Here is a 23006-nt window from a genome sequence, read left to right on the forward strand (position 1 = left end):
AAATTGCAGAATGAAAACATTGCTGTGCCTCTTCCTCTTTGCGACTTGTGCTAAGCAGCGTAACAGAGCGCATTACGTTATTTTTCTCCGCTTGGTTCCGAGTATCTTCCTCTCCTTTACAACTGTGCCTTGCCCAACCCTTGGAAATAATAAGTCATTTGATCGCGTTCCCTGGAATCGGTGAGCTACCCGTGCGATTGGAGCATTGATGATCTGTGAATTTAGGGTTCAAAAAGAGCACTGGCCGATCTTGGGCCGGGGTCCCTGAGCCTAGCCTACCTCACAGAGTTGTTGTGAAAATAACATTGCCTATCTGCCGCCACCTTCAGCTCCTTGGAAGAAGAGCAGCACGTAAATGTAACAATAATTGCAAAATTCATGCTGTTAATAGACATTGTGAACATCTTATTTACAGTTAAGCAGTATACACATTCCGCTAATTAATTAATTAATTAATTAATTGAGCTAATTAAAACCTTTAAAGCCCTATACGGCCTAGGACCCTCGTACCTACGGGACTGCCTCTCCTGGTATGTCCCACAGAGGAACTTACGGTCTTCAAACAAAAACATCCTGAAGGTCCCAGACCACAGAGAGCTTAGGTTGGCCTCACCTAGAGCCAGGGCTTCTTCAGCTGTGGCTCCGATGTGGTGGAACGCTCTGCCACAAGAGACTAGGGCCCTGCGGGACCTGACATCTTTCCGCAGGGCCTGCAAGGCAGCTGTTCCACCAGGCCTTTGGTCAGGGCGCAGCCTGACTCCCTCCTTTGGCAATCTTCACAGAACTTTAGCCTAATGGTTGCCATCCATTTGGTTTGAATTAATTTTATAATGAAATGATTTTAGAATGTTTGTACTATTTTATTGTTGTTAGCCACCATGAGCCTGGCTTCGGCAGGGGAAGGTGGGATATAAATAAAATTTATTATTATTATTATTAATTGAGTTAGTTAGTTAATTAATTAATTAATTAATTGAGTTGGCTTGCTGGTCAGCACCACCCCTTTCGGAGGCAGTGTGCTTCTGAATTCCAGTTGCGGAAACCGCAGGTGGGGAGAATGCTGTTGTGCTCAGGTTCTGCTACTGAATGGGCTTCCCATTGTGGGCATCTGGTTGGTCAAAATGAGAACAGGATGCTGGAGTAGATGGCCCATTGGCCTGATCCAGGAGGGATCACCATATTGTTCTTAATAGACCAGTTAAATATTGCCAGTTGACCATCAACTCTTTGTCAAATATGCCCAGAAACTTTGATGTCAGGGATGCTCAAGAAATTAGCCCGCCGGCCTTATTTACTCGCTTAAAACAACCACCAACGTGTCCAGAGGAGGGCAACCAAAATGGTCAAAGGCCTGGAAACGATGCCTTATGAGGAACGGCTAAGGGAGCTGGGCATGTTTAGCCTGGAGAAGAGGAGGTTAAGGGGTGATATGATAGCCATGTTCAAATATATAAAAGGATGTCACATAGAGGAGGGAGAAAGGTTGTTTTCTGCTGCTCCAGAGAAGCGGACACGGAGCAATGGATCCAAACTACAAGAAAGAAGATTCCACCTAAACATTAGGAAGAACTTCCTGACAGTAAGAGCTGTTTGACAGTGGAATTTGCTGCCAAGGAGTGTGGTGGAGTCTCCTACTTTGGAGGTCTTTAAGCAGAGGCTTGACAACCATATGTCAGGAGTGCTCTGATGGTGTTTCCTGCTTGGCAGGGGGTTGGACTCGATGGCCCTTGTGGTCTCTTCCAACTCTATGATTCTATGATTCTATGAACTCTTAAAAAAAAAAAGTGAGGCTTTGCCATTGCTTCTCTTTCTTTCTGTTTCTAATTTTGGTGTTTTTAGACTTTGCGACTCAAGGCTGACCCGCTTATTCCAGGATAAAAGCCAAAGAAAGCCCAGAGCCGTTAGTTAATCACTCACAGTTCTAGAAAGTTTACCGTACTTTTCCATCTATAAGACGTCCCCATGTATAGGACACCCCCTATTTTGGGGGACTCAGATTTAAGAAAATGGGGGGAGATGGCACAGAGTTGTTGAGCTTTTTTGCAGAGGATTGCCCAGGGTTGTTGAGGTGTTTTTTGTTTTTTGGGGGGGTGCCGATAATCACTCACCCATACGCATCGCTAAATCTGCCTCCTGTCTGTCACATCGCCTGCATAAGTTGCCAATCGACCGCCCAAATACGGTACATAAAGGAACATCAGCCAATCAACACTACCCAGTGTGGTGTAGTGGTGAGAGCCAGTGTGGTGTAGTGGTTAAGAGCGGTAGACTCGTAATCTGGTGAACCGGGTTCGCTTCCCCGCTCCTCCACATGCAGCTGGTGGGTGACCTTGGGCCAGTCACACTTCTCTGAAGTCTCTCAGCCCCACTCACCTCACAGAGTGTTAGTTGTGGGGGAGGAAGGGAAAGGAGAATGTTAGCCACTTTGAGACTCCTTCGGGTAGTGATAAAGCGGGATATCAAATCCAAACTCTTCTTCTTCTTCTACCCATTGACGGAGCAGCCAATAACGCGCACAATAGCCGCTGACAACCTTGGCAGCAACCAATCAAATGTCCACCCTATGCACTGCCCATGTATAAGACGACCCCCACTTTTTAGCATGATTTTTAAAGAAAAAAACAGTCCTATACACGGAAAAGTACGGTGCTTCCCATTGCTTAGAGGAAAGAAAAAGTTAATTTCATTGTTTCACAATGGCCGTTGTTGTTGTCTTTTTTAAAAAAAATAATAGTGTAAGTGTAAAACCTGTAAATAATTAAAGCACCTTTGTGTTTGATCGGGTGAAGTTAATGCTGTCTAAAAAACATTTGACCTGACACTTGAACACACACACACCCATCAAATGCTCAGCAGAAAGTAATCCAAGTTGGTGGCCTGTTTTGGGGGCTTCATTTCTGCTTCGATTTCTCTTTGATCCAGGCAGTTCCCATCATCTCCCAGAGCCGGCAGCTGCTGAAACAGGGCGAGCTGTTGGAGGTGGTTCACCGGGGCACCATCTTTGGCACTAAGCCCAAACTGGTCCCCATTTACTTGTACCTCTTCAACGACCTGCTGCTCATCACCCAGCGGAAGAGGTGAGCTGAAAAACAGCGAGCTGCCTTACAGCGGAGTCAACCAGAGTCTTGCCCCATCTCCCTTGGTATTATGTGCAGGGGCTCTCCAGAGTTTCAGACAGGAGACTTATTCCCAGCCTACCTGGAGATGCTGGGGATTAAGCCCTGGGGTCTTCTGCATGCAAGTCAGATGCTCTGACCTACGACTCTTGGCTTGTATGGGTTCAATCCCATGACCAGGCTGAGCTAACACGCTGAATTTTTTTCTCCTTGGCAAGGAGTGGTTGAGTAGGTTGTGCTTCGCCCCCCAACAAAGGAAAGGGCATGCAAATTTTGGACAGGGTCAATATGGGGAAGGGAAGGGATCTTAAGAAGTGACTCATGGGGCAGAGAAGCAGAATCGGGTAGCTGAAAGCCTGCAGCCTGTGATACATTTATACAAATTTTAAGTCTCAGTCAGTTGCCCGCTTTCCAAGCCTGTTGCTTTATTCTCAAGGACTACAAACTTTAAAAATAAGAAGTTCGGTTTACGAACTTAATCCGTTCCAGAAGTCCGTTCTTAAACCGAAACCGTTCTTAAACCGAGGCGCGCTTTCCCTAATGAGGCCTCCTGGTGTCCTTTGACCGTTCGGCTTCCGTTCTTAGACCGAGGTAAAGTCTGCAAACCGGGAGATTACTTCCAGTTTTGCAGAGTTCGTAAGCCGAATCGTTCGTAAACAGGACTGTTCTTAAACCGAGGTACCACTGTGAAGTCAAACCTCGGTTCCTGAATGCCAAAAACCCAGAAGTAAATGCTTCGGTTTTCGAATGATTTTCGGAAGGGGAATGTGCTACTGAACGTGCTACCCTATTGTATTGAGGCTTCTGCTTTCAGTTTTTGGTTGTCGACCACTTCAGAAGTCAAACGGTCTTCCGGAACGGATTACATTCGACAAACGAGGTTTGACTGTAGTAATAATAATAATAATAAGAGTGGAGATTGCCCAAGTGTTGGCTGCTTGTGGGGTGTGAACATGGCAATGCACACACCAGTCTATTTATTCCACTTTGCTGAAGGAATAGCAGCCATTTTTCAAGATGATGTTTTCTGCAAAGAAAGAGGGCTTATATGTACACATTTTGGCTTAGCAGTCCCTCTGCTATTGGTTTTCTCCTCTGCTTCACCCTCTCCTGCAGTTCAGAGCGCTTTGTGGTGCTGGATTATGCCCACCGCTCTCTCGTCCAGGCCCAGGGCTGCTGCGAATCCTCCACAAGCCACAGCGCGGAGAACAGCTTCTACCTGACGTTGCTGGAGAACCACCAAGGACGGAACAGTGACCGGCTCTGCCGTGCCCCAACACAGTGAGTGGCAGAGATCAGGCTGGGCGTGGGATTAGGGAAGAAAATGACAACTAGCTAAAGTCCTGGTTCGTACATAATGCAAACCGATGGTTGATTCAACCGTGGTTTCTTACACCATGGCGTTGCGTTGCGTGCAGTCTCTGCCCAGGGGCTTCCCTATGGGTCTGATGCATCAAATCACTTTCCCAAAAAACATTTTTGCAGGACCGCAATTGCCTCATCTCTTCTAGAACCAGCCCACCATGGCGAAAGATGCTTTTCATGGATTTGTCATTTGGTTTCAGGTCAGATATGCACCGCTGGATGGGGGCTTTCCCTCGCCATGAATCCCAGTCTGTTGGCAAACAGGAAACCATCTATGAGGACTGGGGTGAGACACATTGGTTTCATGTACACACTGCCTAAAATCCGCTCTTGTCATTACTGCTAGCAGAATTTATTTGCTTTCTTGTTACATTTAGATCCTACCTTTCTTCCAAGGAGTGTGTGTGTCCCCCCCCCCCCACCCAAATTTTATCCTCTTGACAACCTTGTGAGATAGGTCAGGCTTAGAGAAGGTGTCTGGCCTAGTTTCAACCACCTGAGCTTCACTGCCATGCAAGAATTTGAACTCGGGTCTCCCAGGCTGTGTACACACTATGCCTCTGGAGTCCATTCAAAGCCCGTTCATTCCCTCAAAGAATTCTGGGCGTCGTAGTATGTTAGGATTTGCTGGGGATTGTAACTCTGTGAGGGGTAAACTACAGGGCCCAGAATTCTTTGAGGGGAAAGAGTGTTCCTTGAATGTGCTTGGAGGGTATGTAGTGTATACTTAGCCCGACGTGCTAACTGCTTCAGAGGTAGGATTTGAATCAGGATGGTGGTGCTGGGAGGGGGATGGTGGTCAGCCCCCATGTACACAGATTTTCTTGGATTTGTTTATAAAAAATACTTCAATACCACGATTTCATTTTTTAAAAAAAATACCAAGTCGGTTTACAGCAATTATACACAGCATACATAACGAAAACCACATCGAGATTTAAAATTATAGATCAGCAGCTAACTGTGACAGGAAATGTTTTTCTTCATGGTCTGTGTAAGCCTCACAATTGTAAACTGCACAAGCTCACCAATGTAAAATGATGCCTTCACCTTAGAGCTGCGGTTCCCTTCAATTACTGGTAACTAGTAAGTTATTTCTTTGAGGGCAGGACCCTCTTCCCCTTCCTGGCCATGAACCATAACCCCCAGATTCCCAGTGTTCATTTCTTGGTTTTTAAATAAGAAAAAGAGAGCAAGTTTCTAGCGTTTGTAGAACCTGCAATACAAGGCAAAATGTACCATTCTCATTACAGTGGTGCCTCGCAAGACAAAAAGAATCCGTTCTGTGATTCTCTTTGTCTAGCGGTTTTTTCGTCTTGCGAAGCAAGCCCATTGACGGATTAGCGCTATTAGCGCTATTAGCGGCTTTTAGCGGTTTATCGGATCAGCTGATAAGCGGCTTAGCGGCTTAGAAAAAGGGGGGGGGGGAGGAAAAAAAACCCCGCAGGAACTCGCAAGACATTTTCGTCTTGCGAAGCAAGCCCATAGGAGATTCGTTTTGCGAAGCATCTCCAAAACGGAAAACTCTTTCGTCTAGCGAGTTTTTCGTCTTGCGGGGCACCACTGTATTTTTTTGTGAGGAACAGGTCTGTGTCCAACCTGCTCTCAGTGTTTAATTTGCCTCCCCCTGGAACTATTCTTGTGGAAGTGTGTGTTCCTTCCTCCATGACTGTGTGTTCAATTATAGGAAGATGATTTTCACCTATATCTGTAAACCTCCCTGTACCCTATGCCAATGCCTCTTTTTCGTTCTTTCCTTCTTTCACCCTCCCTCCTTCCCTCTTTCCTCACAGACTGCCCTCAGGTGCAGTGCATTGAGACCTACTCTGCTGCCCAGGCCGACGAACTGAGCCTAGAGCCTACGGACATTGTCAATGTGCTACGCAAAACCAATGAGGGTATGTGTGTGTTTAATATCGAAATGCGTCGAATCAGTCTGCAAAAGTGTCACTTATCCCAGATAGATAAAGGGGAGGGGGGAAGGTATTCACCACAGAAGGTATGCCATGTTTAAGGTAATTTAGGTAGATTAATTGCCATGTTTAGCTGGATGCGGGTGGCGCTGTGGGTTAAACCACAGAGCCTAGGACTTGCCGATCAGAAGGTCGGCAGTTTGAATCCCCGCGATGGGGTGAGCTCCCGTTGCTCGGTCCCTGCTCCTGCCAATCTAGCAGTTTGAAAGCACGTCAAAGTGCAAATAGATAAATAGGTACCGCTCTGGCGGAAAGGTAAATGGCATTTCCGTGCGCTGCTCTGGTTCGCCAGAAGCAGCTTAGTCATGCTGGCCACATGACCCGGAAGCTGTACGCCAGCTCCCTCGGCCAGTAAAGCGAGATGAATGCCGCAACCCCAGAGTCGTTCACGACTAGACCTAACGGTCAGGGGTCCCTTTACCTTTACTAATGCCATGTTTAAGGTAGTTAAAACTATGGAATTTGCACCCAGAGGCAACATATGGTTCTGAATCCCAGTTCCTGGAAAACGCAGGTGGGAAGCGTTTGGCTGTGCTCAGATCCATCTTCTGGCCTTTTCACAGGGCATCTGAGAGAACAAGATGTTGGACAATATGGACCATTGGGCTAGTCCATCAAAACTCTTCTTAAGTTCTTACAAGGCGGTCCTCCTTCAGTTTTTGACACACACTCACTCCCTGCAATCTAGGGCCCACACATTTTATTGATATGCTGCATTCTGACCCCACCCTTCTTGCAAAGCAGCAAGACTGCTCTGGAAGCTTCTGGAAGCTTCAAACCCAACTCCTGGGTGAACCCCCCTCCCAGTGGCTTTGAAGGCGAGGAAAGGGGTGGGCAGGAAGTGAGAGGCTGACGGGTCTCCTTCTCTTTCCCTCCCCTCTCGTAGGCTGGTATGAGGGCGTCCGCCTGACCGACGGCAAGAAGGGCTGGTTCCCCTCACGCTACGTGCAGGAGATCACGAACGAGCATGTGCGGCGGCGCAACCTCCGCGAGCGCTACCGCGTCCTGCAGGCCGCCCGCCAGCTCCAGCTGACGCGCACCAGCCACGCGAAGAGCAAGTACAGTTCGGCCTGAGGCGGCGGGCACAGAGCCACAGAACGAGGATGTTTATCCCAATACTGGGCTCAGACTAAGAGCAACGTCTGCTCTGCTCAGGGCGGGAGAAGCACTGCCACAAAGGGGGGCGCCAAAGATGGCAGCAGTAGGTGGCGCTAGAGGGGAGGAAGACCAATATATAGCACATGCCCACAATGCTTCTCGCCAGACATCGACTGTAATGCCACAAGCGGGCCACCGGAGGCGTCAGAGGCGCACCACCCAACCTGCCTGCTTTGCCTGCTGTTTGCCAGAAGAGGGCGGTGCTGTCAGCAACTTCAGCTTCATTGCACTGTGCACAGAGCCACTTATGGTTGGTTCAACTGCAAACTCAACCGAACTCTTCAGCACTTGTCCTGCTTGGTGGGGGAGCTTAATGCCCAGGGCGATGACAGCCAACTTACTCAGCCAGAGGGAGGGGTGGGTAGGTGGGCAGCCTCCAGCAATTCTGCATGGGAAAAAGCCAGATCGCCCCACCCACACCCATGGCATCATTGCCAGGCCAGATGCATTGAGGTAGATGATTCAGGGGCACCCGCAATGACAAATTTTGTCAGCGAAGGGGTTATTTTTTCCTGTCTGCCCGGGTGGCGCTGTGGTCTAAATAACAGAGCCTAGGGCTTGCCAATCAGAAGGTTGGAAGTTCGAATCCCCGCGACAGGGTGAGCTCCCATTGCTCTGTCCCTGCTCCTGCCAGCCTAGCAGTTCGAAAGCACGAAGTGCAAGTAGATAAATAGGTACCACTCTGGCAGGAAGGTAAACGGTGTTTCCATGCGCTGCTCTGGTTCACCAGAAGCTGGCCACATCAGCCAGTAAAGCGAGATGAGCACCGCAACCCCAGAGTCGTCCACGATTGGGCCTAACGGTCAGGGGTCCCTTTACCTTTACCTCCTGCGCTCAGAGGGTTACATTTATGTGCTTTCAAAGACCGGGTCCCTTTTTCACACAGAGAGGAGCAGCTAGTTGGAGCCTCCATTTTCCAACGCCTGTTAACAATGTGGGAGGTGGGCACTCCATTTCAAAGCAGGGTTGCAAGTGTAGTCCGCCCCATTCCCAGAATCAGATGCCTGAACACAGCACCTTCTTTGCCAGCAACCTGGAGCAGGATTTGCACACAGCCCCCATCCTCCTCTGGATACAGAGGGTCAAGTCCACGTGTGGGTAAACCGACCCAGAACCTGCCCCAAGGCCTTGTGGGCCTGATGCTGCTTCCCACGCCCTACCCCTGGCTCTTGAGGGTGCCCTAACTGCGGGGTTGGCCATGCCTTTTCCTATCAGGCCATGTTAGGAACCTGGGATTTACCTTTTGCAAAAGTGGGGAATCCCTTCCTCTTGGTGCCATCGAACTCTGCTAATATTGCAGAGACTCTCCCTGCTGTTCTTCACCTCAGGGCCCTCTCTCTACCTCAGCGGCTATGCTCCTTGCCAACTAGCGCCCCCGCTTCTCCTTTAGCCCTTGCAGGGGATTGGGGCCTCCTGGCTCTGCCCACTTTTCAGGACTCGGCCGCTCATTTCTTCTCTGGCGCTGGCGTCTGATCTGCTTGCCCCCCCGCCCCCGCCTCTAAATGAATTTCCCTACCGCCAATGTTGCAAGCCTGCCAGAGTTTCCTCGGCCTTTCTTGCATCTTCTTCGCTGCTTCCACTCTGGAAACGTGGCCACGGACCGGCTTCTATTTATTATATATGACAGCCTCTTAACTCCTATATCCTAAAGGAGGAGATTTCTGCACCCCCACCAGCTCTGGTAGCATCAAGGAGGTGCGGACGAAAAAGATGTTTAACTTATTCTGTACCATATTTGCCTGCACTGTTGTCTTTTCGTTTTTGTTTTGTGTTTTTCTATCGGAATTGCTTTTTTAAAAAAAATGAAGATGGAAGAATATTGTGGCAATGGGCTTTTTCTCTACCTGCAAGCGGCTCCTTCTCTGGTGTTTGCAGATACTTTTAAAATACTGGTGACATTAGTTTTTCCTATGTCCATGCTCCACCCACATGGGGAGATGAGAACACTGTCTTAGCCAGCCCTGAAGTATCCACTACTGTACCAGTGGCTCTTCTGACCCTTAGGCTTGCTGTTTCCTACATTTAAAGAGTTTTCTGAGCTTGAGCCCCCTCCCTTTCCAGACAAACGGGGGGAGGACCTGCTATTTTGGATCCACTAGTCTGGAAAAGGACAAGGCTCAATCAGCCTGTCCCGAGAGAGGGGGCCATTCTGCAATGTCAGCATTGGGTGCTAGTGGATTTTTCATCGCCTCCAGGTGCAGAAACACAGCAGCAGGAGCGGTTGCTTTCAACGGGAGGTTGGCAAGTGTGTCTCTGTGTGAGTTGCCCGGCTGGTCTCCTTCTAGCTGGAACAGGCATCCAGATGAGGGAAGCCTATTCTGCTAGAGCAATCTGCTTTTGATAACCTGCTGCCTGCCAGACGTCTCGGACTGCAATTCCCATCAGCCCCGGCCAACACATTATTAAAGTGGGCAAGGCTGATGAGAGCTGTCATCCAGGGGGCAGGGGAAGAAGAGGGCCACATTCCTTTGCCGGGAGGGGGGTGTATGGAGCATAACTTTTGCTGTTTTAATGCAGGCATAGTTTCCAAACACACTCCCACATCTTCCAGCCAAGAAGAAAGCATTGTCAGAGTTCTGGCCAGGCAAAAACATTTGGGGCAAAGCAGGACCAGTGAGGAGTGTGCAGTCTGGGGACTGTTCCAGGGGCCAATTAAGAGGTGCCTGGAGGGCCACACTGGTCCCTCCCACCCCTGTTGTAGTCCAGAAATATCTGTTGGGCACCCCTAGTGAATCCAGTTCACAGACACTTTTGAAAGCAAGCCAGTGGGGAGGAAGGGTGTGCCTCTGGTTACAATTCGGAGTGGACATTTCCAGGTTATATAGACCAGCAGTTGGACTTGACAGAAGGCTGCCTCAGATCTTCACAAGGAAATGGTTCCTTAGGCCCCAACGCTCAAGAGTGTCTTTCTCACACATTTGACTGAGAGATCTTAGGCCAAAGCGCTTCCCTTAAAGCAAGGGATCGCCTCTCCCCTCAAATCTGCGGACAGAAAAGAGTCTAGTATAAAAGGTAGATTTATTTGGTGTTCTGTGGAACAGCCACGCCAATAACTTAATGCACGCTTTGTACAGGAAGCAGCCGACGCATGTCCACCCTACCAGCCAGACTAGGCTGAGGGCCAAAAAGAAAAGCCCACAGGATTATGGGAGATTACGCAAGGCCCCTGTCTCACAAGTGCCAGCCAGGCCTTTCCCTCTTCACCCCAGGGGAGGGGAGCTCCTGGCTTAGGCATGCTGACAAATGGAAAAAACATTCCTCCCTCCTGCCCCCAACCAACCACGTTTTCCACATACTGCTAAAAAGACATTAGTCACACTTTGCAGATGCCCCGAGAGCGGTGTGTGTGTGTGTCTGAGTAGGTGGTGCCTTGATCACAGTGTTTAAAATACTTCAAAAATCAAGCATAAAAGGGACCCCTGCTGCTGCATAAGGCAAGCTCTCCTCTGTTGCTGTTCCACCTCGAGGTTAGGCCACAATCCACACCAAACATTTACAGCACTCTTATACCACTTTTTAAAACCGTGGCTCCCCCTCACAAAAGAAAGCTAGGAACTATAGTTTGTTAAGGGTGCTGAGAGTTGTTGGGAGACACACACAGAGAGCCCCGATTTCCGGAGTTCACTAGGAAGAGGGACTGATTGTTAAACTACCTGGGAACTGTAGCTGTGTGCAGGGAGGAAGACCACACCATATATTTAAAGCACAAGGGCTTCCACCAATGAATCCTGGGAACTGTAGTTTGCCTCCAGAGCTACAATTCCCAGCACCCTCAGCAAACTATGGCCCCCCAGGACTCTTTGGGGGAGCATGACTTTTCAAGTGCTATAACCAGCTTTAAATGTATAATATAGGTAAACTTGAAATGTATAGACAAGCCCCTTTTCCCTTCCGTGGGAATTACCGTATTTTTCGCCCCATAGGACGCACTTTTCCCCCTCCAAAAATGAAGGGGAAATGTGTGTGCGTCCTATGGGGCGAATGCAGGCTTTCGCTGAAGCCCGGAGAGCGAGAGGCATTGGTGCGCACCGACCCCTCTCGCTCTCCAGGCTTCAGGAAGCTATCCGCAAGCCTTGCAAGCCCGGCAGGAGGTCCCGCCGAGCGCGCAAGGCTTGGGGCGGCAGCCTGTCGCCCGAAGCACGCGGAGCCCTCCGGAGGGTGCCCCGTGCTTCGGGCAGGTGTGCGCAAGGCTTGGGGCGGCAGCCGCGGCAAGGGGGGGAATAAATTTTTTTTATTCATTTCCCCCCCCCCCAAAAAAACGAGGTGTGTCCTATGGGCCGGTGCGCCCTATAGGATGAAAAATACGGTAATAGGTTACCTCTCATTAACTTACTTCTCCCTTAATACTGATTTTACCCTGTGCCTATAGGAAGAGAGATTTTTTTCTTCATCCTCCCCCTGCCTCTTTTTTTTAAAAAAGTGGTGCAATGAAACTAAGAAACACCTTCCACTTAGATCCTCAACCGCGTGCGGTTGGGAATTATAGATGAAAAACACTCTGCAGTTGCTCAGAGGCATTCTTTCACAAAATGCAGCTTCGGTGTAACAAAGACACTCATACAAAAGGTGGGTGGAGGGAAAGAGTGAAGACCTGGGGCAAAAACAACAGCAGCAGTACATATATTTGTAGGGAAAAACCCCAGAGGTGCCTTGATTTGAGCAAGGGACTAAAAAATGTTTAGAGAGTGATTGTGCTACTGCTAAAACAACTGTATCTCCAGTTGGCTGGGCCATGCTGAGAGAGGGAGGCACTGAAAACACATCCTGAACAGGCGACATTTTGTTAGAGACAACCTGTCATCTTCAACCCACATATTATGGGGTGGGGGGGAGGTTGGTGGAACGCCACAAGGCAGCAGTGGCTGCTCCCAGCACTAGTAGTGACCCAAAGTTCAGTGCCAGGCAAGGACTGTATCCATCAGCACCGGACGTAGAGTTATTTGTTTCCCTCCATTTTCAAAGGCACCAAGGAAGGCAGCAGCCGAGCCGGAGAGATGGACCCGCCTGCGTCTGCCCCCCCACAAGTCTCTTCCTGCCAGTGTGTTGACCACCACGGCCCACTCACTGCCCCAGGACCAGGGGGGTGGAGCTGGTGTTAGGGGTCCACAAACGAGACCATGATGTAGCGGGTCCCACGGGTGGTGGGCAGTCCTTCGTGGTAGTGGGTGAGGCGTCCAGGATGCAGCAAGGTCCATCCCTTGCGGGGGGATTCCACTTTGCAGTTGTAGCGGATAAATCGGCAGCCGCCTCCCTTCAGGGGGGTGGGGAGAGGAGAAAGAGAGAGGAAAAGTACGTCACAAACTGTGTTTGAGGCTCGTGTGTGCTTGTGTAAAAGGGTGTACAATTGCTGATTTGCACAGCTCAGCAGTTATAAGTACAGACTGTGCACTTGAACTATGAACATGCAGTGTTCGCATTTTTTAGCCAACAAAAGTACAGTATTTATACCTGTGTAAGGTTATGGTAAAGGGACGCGGATGGCACTGTCGTCTAAACCACAGAGCCTAGGGCTTGCTGATCAGAAGGTCGGCAGTTCGAATCCCCACGACGGGGTGAGCTCCTGTTGCTTGGTCCCAGCTCCTGCCAACCTAGCAGTTCGAAAGCACGTCAAAGTGCAAGTAGATAAATAGGTACTGCTCCGGCAGGAAGGTAAACTGCATTTCCGTGCGCTGCTCTGGTTCGCCAGAAGCGGCTTATTCATGCCACATGACCCGGAAGCTGTACGGCAGCTCCCTCAGCCAGTAAAGTGAGATGACCACAGCAACCCCAGAGTCGTCCGCGGCTGGACCTAATGGTCAGGGTCCTTTTACCATTTAAGGTTAAGGTAAAGGACCCCTGAACGGTTAAGTCCAGTCAAAGGCGACTATGGAGTTGTGGAGCTCATCTCGCTTTCAGGCCAAGGGAGCCGACGTTTGTCTGAAGACAGCTTTCCAGGTCATGTGGTCAGCATGACTAAACTGCTTCTGTCACAACGGGACTCTGTGACGGAAACCAGAGCACATGGAAACGCCGTTTACCTTCCCACCACAGCAATACCTTTTTATCTACTTGCACTGGTGTCCTTTTGATCTGCTAGTTCGGCAAGAGCTGGGACAGAGCAACAGGAGCTCACCCCATCGCAGGGATTCAAACCGCTGACCTTCTGATCAGCAAGACCCAGAGGCTCAGTGGTTTAGACCGCAGCACCACCTGTACCTTTACCTGTACACACACACACACACACACACACACACACACACACACACACAACCCTGCTCCAACTCCCGCCCTCTAGGGGGTGCTCACCTCGTAGTCGATCCCTTTGTGGTTCAGTGCAACGTTGATGGTGAAAGTGGAGGAATCGTGATGCGGCCGTAGCGAGGGCTGCTCATCCGGGCGGTAGCGGACCATGAAATTCATGATCGCTCGTGCCTGCAGAACGGCAGTGAGTCAAGCATTGTCTTGCAGGAGAATGGCAAACTGCGCACATACACACACTCCCCCAAAATAATAGTGGAAATAATTCAGGAATTGCCAGACTTTGCTGCCGTGCCCAGGCTTATAAATAGCCACCAGATGTGAGAGAAAACTTGAAGCTTGCATGAAACTGGAGATGGTCTGATTATGCTCCTCCCCCCTCTGCTTCCTTCCAAAGCTCAGAACAGTTTCCTATTCATCTCCCCACTTGGGCTCTTCGCAGCGACCCTTTTCCCAACCCCTCATCTGTGATGCTTCATCAGGCAGGCAGGATGCTCCCCCACCCCCACAAACCCCAGGAGCCGATACCTTAGTGTAGTAGCCGGGATAGAGCTTTTCTGTGACCGGAGCGATGTAATCCTGCAGGAACTGCAGCCATTCCTTCTCAAAACCAATCTGGTTCATGTGGATATCAACGGTTGGGACATTCTCATAGCCACCAGCCAGCCGGGAATCCTGGGGGAGTCAAAATCGCCGAGGCAAATGGTACTGAGAAACCAGCAGCATACTGGCAAGTTCCGCCACTGCCTTTTCTAAGATTCTACGATAATCTTATAATAAAACAATAACAACGATTAAGGATGTCGCAAGCCACATTTGCCTCCCCTTGCCCAAAATTGCAAGCTGAAACCTCTCCTGGGAGTGTACGGTCCCTTCTGCCAAATTTAGCAAGTAAAGGTATATGAAAGAATATACTGAATATGCTGAAAAAGTGGATAGGAAGATGCTTTTCTCCCTTTCTCTTAATACAGTGGTACCTCGGGTTAAGTACTTAATTCGTTCCGGAGGTCCGTTCTTAACCTGAAACTGTTCTTAACCTGAAGCACCACTTTAGCTAATGGGGCCTCCTGCTGCCACTGCACCTCCCCCACCCGATTTCTGTTCTTATCCTGAAGCAAAGTTCTTAAGCTGAGGTAATATTTCTGGGTTAGCGGAGTCTGTAACCTGAAGCGTATGTAACCTGAAGTGTATGTAACCCGAGGTACCACTGTACTAGAATTCAAGGATAAGGAACATAAGGAAAGACCTGCTGGATCAAGTCAAGGACCGATTTAGTCCAGCATCCTGTTCTCACAGTGGCCAAGCAGATGCCCATGACGGGGAGCACGCAAGCAGAGCCTGGGGATGTTCCAGGGAATCTGAAAGTTGGTAGAATCAGGACAGAGGAAAAAGGCAGTAACTTCTTCATGGAGTGTACAGTTAAATTATGGACTGTGCTCTCACAAGGTGTAGCTGATGGCGTCACCAAAACTTAGATGGCTTTAACATAAGATTACAGTGGTACATCTGGATGCGAACGGGATCTGTTCCGGAACCCCGTTCGCATCCTGAAGCGAACGCAAACCGCATCTGAGCATGCGTGGATCGCAATTTGCCGCTTCCGCGCATGCACGCGACATCATTTTGAGCATCTGCGCATGCACAAGCGGTGAAACCCAGAAATAATGCGCTCCGTTACTTCCGGGTCACCGCGGAGAAAACATGAAAATGCTCAACCTGAAGCATATTCAACCCGAGGTATGACTGTATAGAGAAATTCAGGGAGCATAAGGTTATCAACAGCTGCTAGGCCAAGATAGCTGTGTTCTCCGCCTTCCACCTTGGAGGCAGTACACCTCTGAATAATAATAATAAATAATAAATGAAAAGGACCCCTGGATGGTTAAGTCCAGTCAAAGTCAACTATGGGGTTTTGGCGCTCATCTCGCTTTCAGGCCAAGGGAGCTGGCGTTTGTCCACAGAGAGTTTTCCAGGTCATGTGGCTAGCATGACTAAACCGCTTCTGGCGCAACAAAACACTGTGACAGAAACCAGAGCGCACGGAAACACCATTTATCTTCCCACCACAGTGGTACCTATTTATCTACTTGCACTGGCGTGCTTTCGAACTGCTAGGTTGGCAGGAGCTGGGACAGAGCCACGGGAGGTCACTCTGTTGTGGGGATTCGAACCGCCAACCTTCTGATTGGCAAGCCCAAGACGCTCAGTGGTTTAGACCACAGCGTCACATGCATCCCTACAACCTCTCAATACCAGCAGCTGGAAACTGCAGGGTGCATGTGCTTGGCCTCTGTGAGAATAAGAAAAAGTGTCAAGGCTAGATGAGCCTCTGGCCTGAACCAGCAAAGCTCTTCTTTATGTTAGGCACAAAGAAGAAGGGAGGGCTCCCACCTCATGCTTCCCTCCGGACCACTGGCCAAAGTTTTCTGCCTCTTCCACCAGCTCATCACACATCTGGTCGGTGAACACGGGGAACCAGTAAACGTCAGGGCAGGGCTGCAAAAGGGGAGAAGGGTTGGTGTGAGAGAGAAAGGAGAGTTTCCGAGACACGAGATGCACGATGCAAAGGCATGGCAACCGAGAGATGCTTACCTGCTCGTAATAGTCTGCCTCCAACACCTGAGTGTAATTCTCATGGATATATTTCTCCTGCCAATCCTGAACCAAAGGAGAGGGGGGCACAGAGACATTAAGGGATCCAGGGAGTACATCTTGGATTTCCCCAAATGACAAGGAGCAAGTTCCTAGACCTCATGGCTGCAAAGAAATGCTAAAAAAATAATAACCCAGCATATAGCAGCAGAGACACTGGGCTCTTAACTGGCACTCAGATCCGCTAAGCACCGTGTGGCCGGTTTGGGGGGCTGCCATTTTTATTTCCCACTGTACACCAGCACGACATCACTTCAGGGATACTAAAAGGGCAGACCTCAGTTGGGCAGAAGCCATTTACGATTTCCCACAATCCTAGGAGAACGCCAAATCAAGACATTGTGGTATTTTTTTAGGTAAGTGTGAAGCTCCGGGGGGGGGGGGGAGAGTGGCCACAAGATGGCGTTTGGTTAGGGCCCCCCCCTCAAACTTGTGGGAAGATGGGTAGCGGGAGGGGAGTCATCACACCCCAGTGCATTGAGGAATTACGGAAGGCAGGAAAATGGACTGCTTCTCACCAGGGGATTCTCAGAGATCTGCCTGAGGTCAGGATATAGGTGGGATATGTTGTATCTGGCGGTGGAAATGAGGCGCCCAAACTCGTCCCGGTTACTGATGTGAAGGAAGATGCCCTGGGGGAGGGAATAGACAGTTAAAATTTGGATAAGTAGAAAAAAGTTACCACACCTACCGTCCACCCCCAAATACATGCATCCTGGGAGGCCACAGAAGTGCTCCCCCAAACCCCATATACCGTATTTCTCGCTCCATAAGACGCACCTAATTTTTAGAGGAGGAAAGGGGGAAAGCCCCGTTTTGGGGCAGAATCAGCTCACAGTTGTGCAGCTTTTTTTGCAAAGGGGAAAAGTCCCTTTTTTGAGGATCAGCTCAAAGTTGTTGAGCTAACTTTGCAAAGGGAAAAAAATCCTGTTTTTATGGGGTTCAACTCACAGCTCTGCAGCTTCTTTAGGAAAGGAAAGTTTCCAGACAGATAATCTAATCAGCCAGTCACATGTCGCTGGGGAAACAAACACCCTCCGCCTGCAGAACATTCAACAATGGAGGCCTGGGCAAGGGGGCGGAGCCAGAAAGGGAGCCAGCGATCGACCACACATTCACTCCATAAGACGCACAGACATTTCCCCTTACTTTTTAGGAGGAAAAAAGTGCATCTTATGGAGCAAAAAATACGGTAATTCTATGGTTATATGTGTTCTGCAAAATCACAGAATTTTGCTATTGAGAACATCACTCACGGTGTAGAGAACCTTAAAAGGTAAAGGGAGCCCTGATCATTAGGTCCAGTTGTGGCCGACTCTGGGGTTGCGGTGCTCATCTCGCTTTATTGGCTGAGGGAGCCGGCGTACACCTTCCGGGTCATGTGGCCAGCATAACTAAGCCGCTTCTGGCGAACCAGAGCAGCACACGGAAGCACCGTTTACCTTCCCGCCGGAGCCGTACCTATTTATCTACTTGCACTTTGACGTGCTTTCAAACTGCTAGGTTGGCAGGACCGAGGGACCAAACAATGGGAGGTCACCCCTTCGCGGGGATTCGAACCGCCAACCTTCTGACCGGCAAGTCCTAGGCTCTGTGGTTTAACCCACAGCGCCCCTTGTAGAGAACCTTAGGTGGTGGTTTTTGGTTTTGGTTTTTTTTAAGAGGTTTCTAGCCTTTAAGATTGGGCAGACAGAACTGAAAGCCAGGACAGCGAACCAGCAGTGAAACTCTCCAAAGTAGGACAGAGCTTCTGTTAATCTTTTGACTTTCCTCAAAAGTGCTAGGTGTAGAATAAATTTATGCAAACCCAGGAAAACATGTCGGGTTTGCACCATCACTGGAAGAGACAGAACACAGCTTTCAGAAGTGCAGAGTCTGGGGAGATCTTGATTCATGGGATGTCTGGGAGGCAAAAAGTTCCTTACCTTCTCCCGCACAGTCTTGCAAAAGGCCATGTCTGGGTCCGTGTCATCCAAGGTGAAGACGTTGCGCTGGGGCAGCTCCTGGCGCAGAGTTTCCCCTCGCAGCAAATAGGCCTGAGAGATGTAGGGGACGTTCCACACTCCGCTGTAGGAAGAGAAGAGGGAGAGGAGAATTCTCAGTAAGAAGGTAAGCGGCCATCGTTTTCTATTCTGCCCTCTAGTCGTCGCATGTGGCAGATTCCCTTCCACCGCAGTTCGCCTTCTTCCCAAAACTATTTGTTTTGCTGGCAGATCTATGTAACTTACATAAGTTATGCAACTATGAAAAAGAAAATTCCTCTTCCCTCCTGTCCCTTCTTTCCTTTTGTGTCATGTCACTGTAAGCCTGTGGACAGGAACTGCCTTGTTTAAATGAACTGCAAGTAAGCCGCACAGGGAACTTTTTTGCTGAAGAGCTGGGCACAAGAAGAGCCTGCTGGATCAGGCCAATATAATAATAATAATAATAATAATAATAATAATAATAATAATAATAATATTTTATTTATACCCCGCCCTTCCTGGTTCAAAAACCAGGCTCAGGGTGGCTAACAACAAATTTAAAACACTTAATTATAAAAGCAGCATAAAATACAGTATAAAAACATGAATAACAATAAAAATCAAAAATCAAAAATCAATTTAGGGGAAATAAGCATTAGATAATCCCCAGGGCTAGCTGGCTGAATTGGTCCTACTTGGGCCAGCGAGGAGGTCAGGGGAGAATTAGCTGTGGGGTCTCAGAACGGGCAATGTTCATAAAAGGGGAGGGGGAGGGAAGAGAAGGGAAATAAAAGATCAGGCTGAATTCAAATTAAAGGCCATGCGGAATAGCTCTGTCTTACAGGCCCGACGGAAGGAGGTTAAGTCCTGAAGGGCCCTAGTCTCATGGGGCAGAGCATTCCACCAGGTCGGAGCCATCACTGAAGAGGCCCTGGCCCTGGCGGGGGATAGTCTGACTTCCTTAGGGCCCGGGATCTCTAAACTATGGTTGTTCATGGACCTTAAGGTCCTTTGCGGGGCATACCTGGAGAGGAGGTCCCGTAGATAGCCCACCTTTGGCCCATCCACATGCTGTTTGGGGCCCTTCATAACTTTTTTCGGGTACATATCTGTATTTTGGCTGTGCCGCTGTTGTGACCCACCTTATCTCAGGCTGTGACTCAGCACGGGGTCCCAACCTCTCAGCTTAAAGACCAAAAGCTTTAAATATACGAATGAAAATTTTGGGAGCGAAGCAGAACCCTCCTATATTAATACTGCTCCAAGATCTTCAGATGAAGAGCAGTGTATAAATTTAATAAATAAACGCTAATAATAATTCTTCTTCCCACCCGGTTCTGACCACGACTCACATCCTCTTGCCCTGGACCAATTCCACGTAGTCCTCTGAGCGCGCGTAATATTCATCGGGGCTCAGGGCCCCCCAGAAGTTGGACCAAAGCTTGCCGTGGCGTGACATCATCGGAGCGATTACCTTCCTGGATCGTGGAGGGGGAAAGAAGCAAAAGAGAAGTCGTTGATGGGGAGATGGGGGGCAGGAGAAATGCTGTACAAATGGTTTTATAAAAGGCTCCAGAGGAGGGAAAGGGAAGCATTGCTTACTTGTTCTCCTGGATCAATATCTGCAAGATATCCGGGTTTGCCACGACCACGTCAGCATCCAGGCTAAAGTAGTAGTCACAGGTGGGGTCTTGGCGGCAGAGGTCCCTGTTGCACACGAAGAAATTGTCAGAACGGGTTGAGAACATTTCTATTCTTACGGGAGAAAATTCCACAGTTTAACTACGGACTTTTACTGCCTTCCTTTGCTTTTACTTACATAGCCATGTCTCTCGCCTCCCCTTGGCTCAGCTCCTCCTCTGGACCGACAAGCTTGATGCTCTCAAAGGCCCCACGAAGCTGCTCCCACTCGGCTTCGATGTGCGGCTCATGATACACCTCCTGGCAAAACGTTGGGACATGTTAAATGAGCCTCCCTAGCAGGGAAGCCGAGTCTCCCTGGCGTTGCCACATTCTGACAAAGCAGATAGTTCCTGCGCCTTTACATCCAGGCCAGAACAGGAGATCAAAATGCCACAGATGCAGAGGAACCTCAGAATGCCTGGGTTCAAAAAATCCACGAACCCCAACAAACATGTCACATCAGTGCCATACATTTAAAGCTCTATTCTACCACTTTAGACACTCCTGGCTTCTCACAAAGCATCCTGGGAAAGTGTGGTTTGTTGAGGGAGCTGAGAGCTGTGAGGTGACCTCTCGTTCGCCTCTCAGAACTACAATTCCCAGAGTTCCCCGGGAAGAAGGATTGTCAAACCAGTCTGGGAAACAGATTCAGGTAGGTAGCAGTGTTGGTCTGATGCAGTAGAAATACATTAATAATAATAATAATAATAATAATAATAATAATAATAATAATAATAATAATAATAATAATAAATTGTCCTGTAGCATCTTAGAGACCAACTAAGTTTGTTCTTGGTATAAGCTTTCGTGTGCATGCACACGGAAGCTTATACCAAGAACAAACTTAGTTGGTCTCTAAGGTGCTCTGGACAATTTTTTAATTTTTTTATATATTCAATCTGGGAAATGTAGCTCGGCAAAGGAAATAGGGGTCTCCTAGCAATTCTCAGTGTTCATAGCAAACTACAGTTCCCAGTATGCTTTGAGGGAAGCCGTAATTGTTAAAGTTGGTATCATAGTGCTTTAAATGTCTAGTTCAGAGCCACCAGTTACCTAGCTTATTAATTTGCCTGGAGGCACTGATACGTATCAGTATTTTAACTCTTCAAATGACTTAAGATATTGTTGTTAATTTTCCTTAGTGATAATTTTATCATTTTGTAAACTACTTTGAGGTGTTCTTTTTTTTTACAGTCAAGGAGCATATAAATTTTACAAAGCAAATAAAATAAATAATTAGGGCATCACATGCAAATCAGCATATGCAAATTTGTGCCATGGGTCCCAAGTCCTTTAAGAAGCTATGACAGCTCTCCACCCCCCCCCATGCTGTTTATCTGATGGTCTAATTAGACCTGAGCTTTAGATGTAAAATGAGGATTAGCCTACAATTAGGGACAGCACAAAATACCTCACCTTTGCAGGGTGTGTGTGTGTGTGTGTACACAACTCACGTGATTGTGGATGAAGAGCTGGAGATGAGAGTACGGATAATTCAAGGTCAAGAGACGCTGAAGAAACTGAGGCAGAAAGGGTGTGGGCTGCTCGATGAACACACCCAGAAGCACACGTGGATACGATTCTTCCTGCAAAAAGGAGAGGGAACAGGAAAGGTGAGCTCAAATATGAACCTCCAGAAGCCCACTCTCAAACACTTCCTCTTGCAGGGACCAGCAAGGTGGAGTCTCCTTCTTTGGAGGTCTTTAAGCAGAGGCTTGACAGCCATATGTCAGGAGTGCTCTGATGGTGTTTCCTGCTTGGCAGGGGGTTGGACTCGATGGCCCTTGTGGTCTATTCCAACTCTATGATTCTATGATTCTAAGGTGAGGCAGTTGCCTCAGGCAAAAGAAGCAATGGAGGGTGTGTGTGCCCCTAGGCTTTGCTTCCTGCCTCCAAGTAGACCTACCACCCCCAGATATAGAGGAGGGCATCATCTCATCGACAGCAGCTCAGTTCGCTTCTGTATGAGGAGCAAGAGGGAAGCCATTTTGTCCTTTGCCTCAGGCGGCCAAAAAATGTCTTGGGCTGGCCTTGCCGCTCCCTCAACACCTTCCCCCGCCTCCAGCCTCACAGCTGACTCTTCTGCATCCCGATTCATCATCCGACTCACCGGTAAGCCTGACAGATCCAAGAGGCCTTCGTCACAAACTTCGCAGCCCCCCTCATAGGTCCAGGTGTTGGGGATGTAGTTTCCCAGATAGTTCAGCTGCAGCTGCAGGAATGGAAGGAGAAGGCAAGAACACCAGTCAGCAAGATGAGGGGAGGGGAAAAAATAGAGGACAGTTGCCCCCAAACACCCCCCAACCTGAATTCTTCTTTGTGGGTTTTGCCACCATGAGTAATGTAAGCTTGGGAGCCTGCTTCCCTTCCCAGATATCGGACAATGTTTCAAGACTGGTTTGGCTACAAAGCCCAGAGGCAAATTGAAATGCGGCATCCATATTGTTTATTTGTGCTTTTATCCCGCTTTTCTTCTGTCCGTTGGCCTAAGTGGGGTCTCCCATCCAGGCACGGACCAGGCACGGACCTGCTTAGCTTCAGCAAGCTGGCCGCAGACTCCCAGCCCCAAGGAATAAGGTCTTCTTCGACCAAGGCGCATGGCCAGGAGAGGAACAGTTCAAATACCTTGGTAGGCCCATTGCCATGGATGACAACAGGAAAGGTGTCGTAAGCGACGTTCCGGGCGCGCACTCGGGTCCGTTCAAATTTCAGAACTACCTCGTCTGTTAAGCAAGGAGGATGGAATAAAGAGTATGGGACAAACCAAATCTCTGCTTCCCAAACCAAACACCATGTTTCCCCTTGCAGAAATGTCCACCACACAGTGGGAATTATTGCGATCTGCAGCTTGCCTCGTG

The 23006-nt window shown here is 48.9% G+C and overlaps 2 protein-coding genes across 6 annotated transcripts in view; one reads left to right on the top strand and one right to left on the bottom strand.

Annotated features, from left to right (window-relative positions):
- The window catches only part of ARHGEF15 (Rho guanine nucleotide exchange factor 15), a 60931-nt gene extending 51502 nt beyond the window's left edge, over window positions 1-9429 (top strand). For all 5 annotated transcript variants that reach the window (XM_083471119.1, XM_083471121.1, XM_083471120.1 and 2 more), the window contains exons 12-16: window positions 2923-3077; window positions 4233-4397; window positions 4682-4767; window positions 6275-6379; window positions 7341-9429. In XM_083471119.1, coding sequence (XP_083327245.1) covers window positions 2923-3077; window positions 4233-4397; window positions 4682-4767; window positions 6275-6379; window positions 7341-7528 — 699 coding nt within the window. In that variant the 3' untranslated portion in view covers window positions 7529-9429. The remainder of the gene's footprint in view (window positions 1-2922; window positions 3078-4232; window positions 4398-4681; window positions 4768-6274; window positions 6380-7340) is intronic.
- A 2686-nt stretch (window positions 9430-12115) lies between these two features.
- PLOD3 (procollagen-lysine,2-oxoglutarate 5-dioxygenase 3) overlaps window positions 12116-23006 on the bottom strand; it is a 34139-nt gene continuing 23248 nt past the window's right edge. The window contains exons 7-19 of the mRNA XM_083471145.1: window positions 22774-22871; window positions 22259-22360; window positions 21603-21734; window positions 20285-20406; window positions 20068-20172; window positions 19818-19943; window positions 18427-18568; window positions 17020-17133; window positions 16442-16507; window positions 16241-16345; window positions 14378-14524; window positions 13898-14023; window positions 12116-12863 (exon numbers count right to left, since the gene is read on the bottom strand). Coding sequence (XP_083327271.1) covers window positions 12708-12863; window positions 13898-14023; window positions 14378-14524; window positions 16241-16345; window positions 16442-16507; window positions 17020-17133; window positions 18427-18568; window positions 19818-19943; window positions 20068-20172; window positions 20285-20406; window positions 21603-21734; window positions 22259-22360; window positions 22774-22871 — 1541 coding nt within the window. The 3' untranslated portion in view covers window positions 12116-12707. The remainder of the gene's footprint in view (window positions 12864-13897; window positions 14024-14377; window positions 14525-16240; window positions 16346-16441; window positions 16508-17019; window positions 17134-18426; window positions 18569-19817; window positions 19944-20067; window positions 20173-20284; window positions 20407-21602; window positions 21735-22258; window positions 22361-22773; window positions 22872-23006) is intronic.

The sequence above is a fragment of the Podarcis liolepis genome, assembly GCF_965112155.1.
Source record: "Podarcis liolepis genome assembly, chromosome: 13".
Lineage (NCBI taxonomy): Eukaryota > Metazoa > Chordata > Lepidosauria > Squamata > Lacertidae > Podarcis > Podarcis liolepis.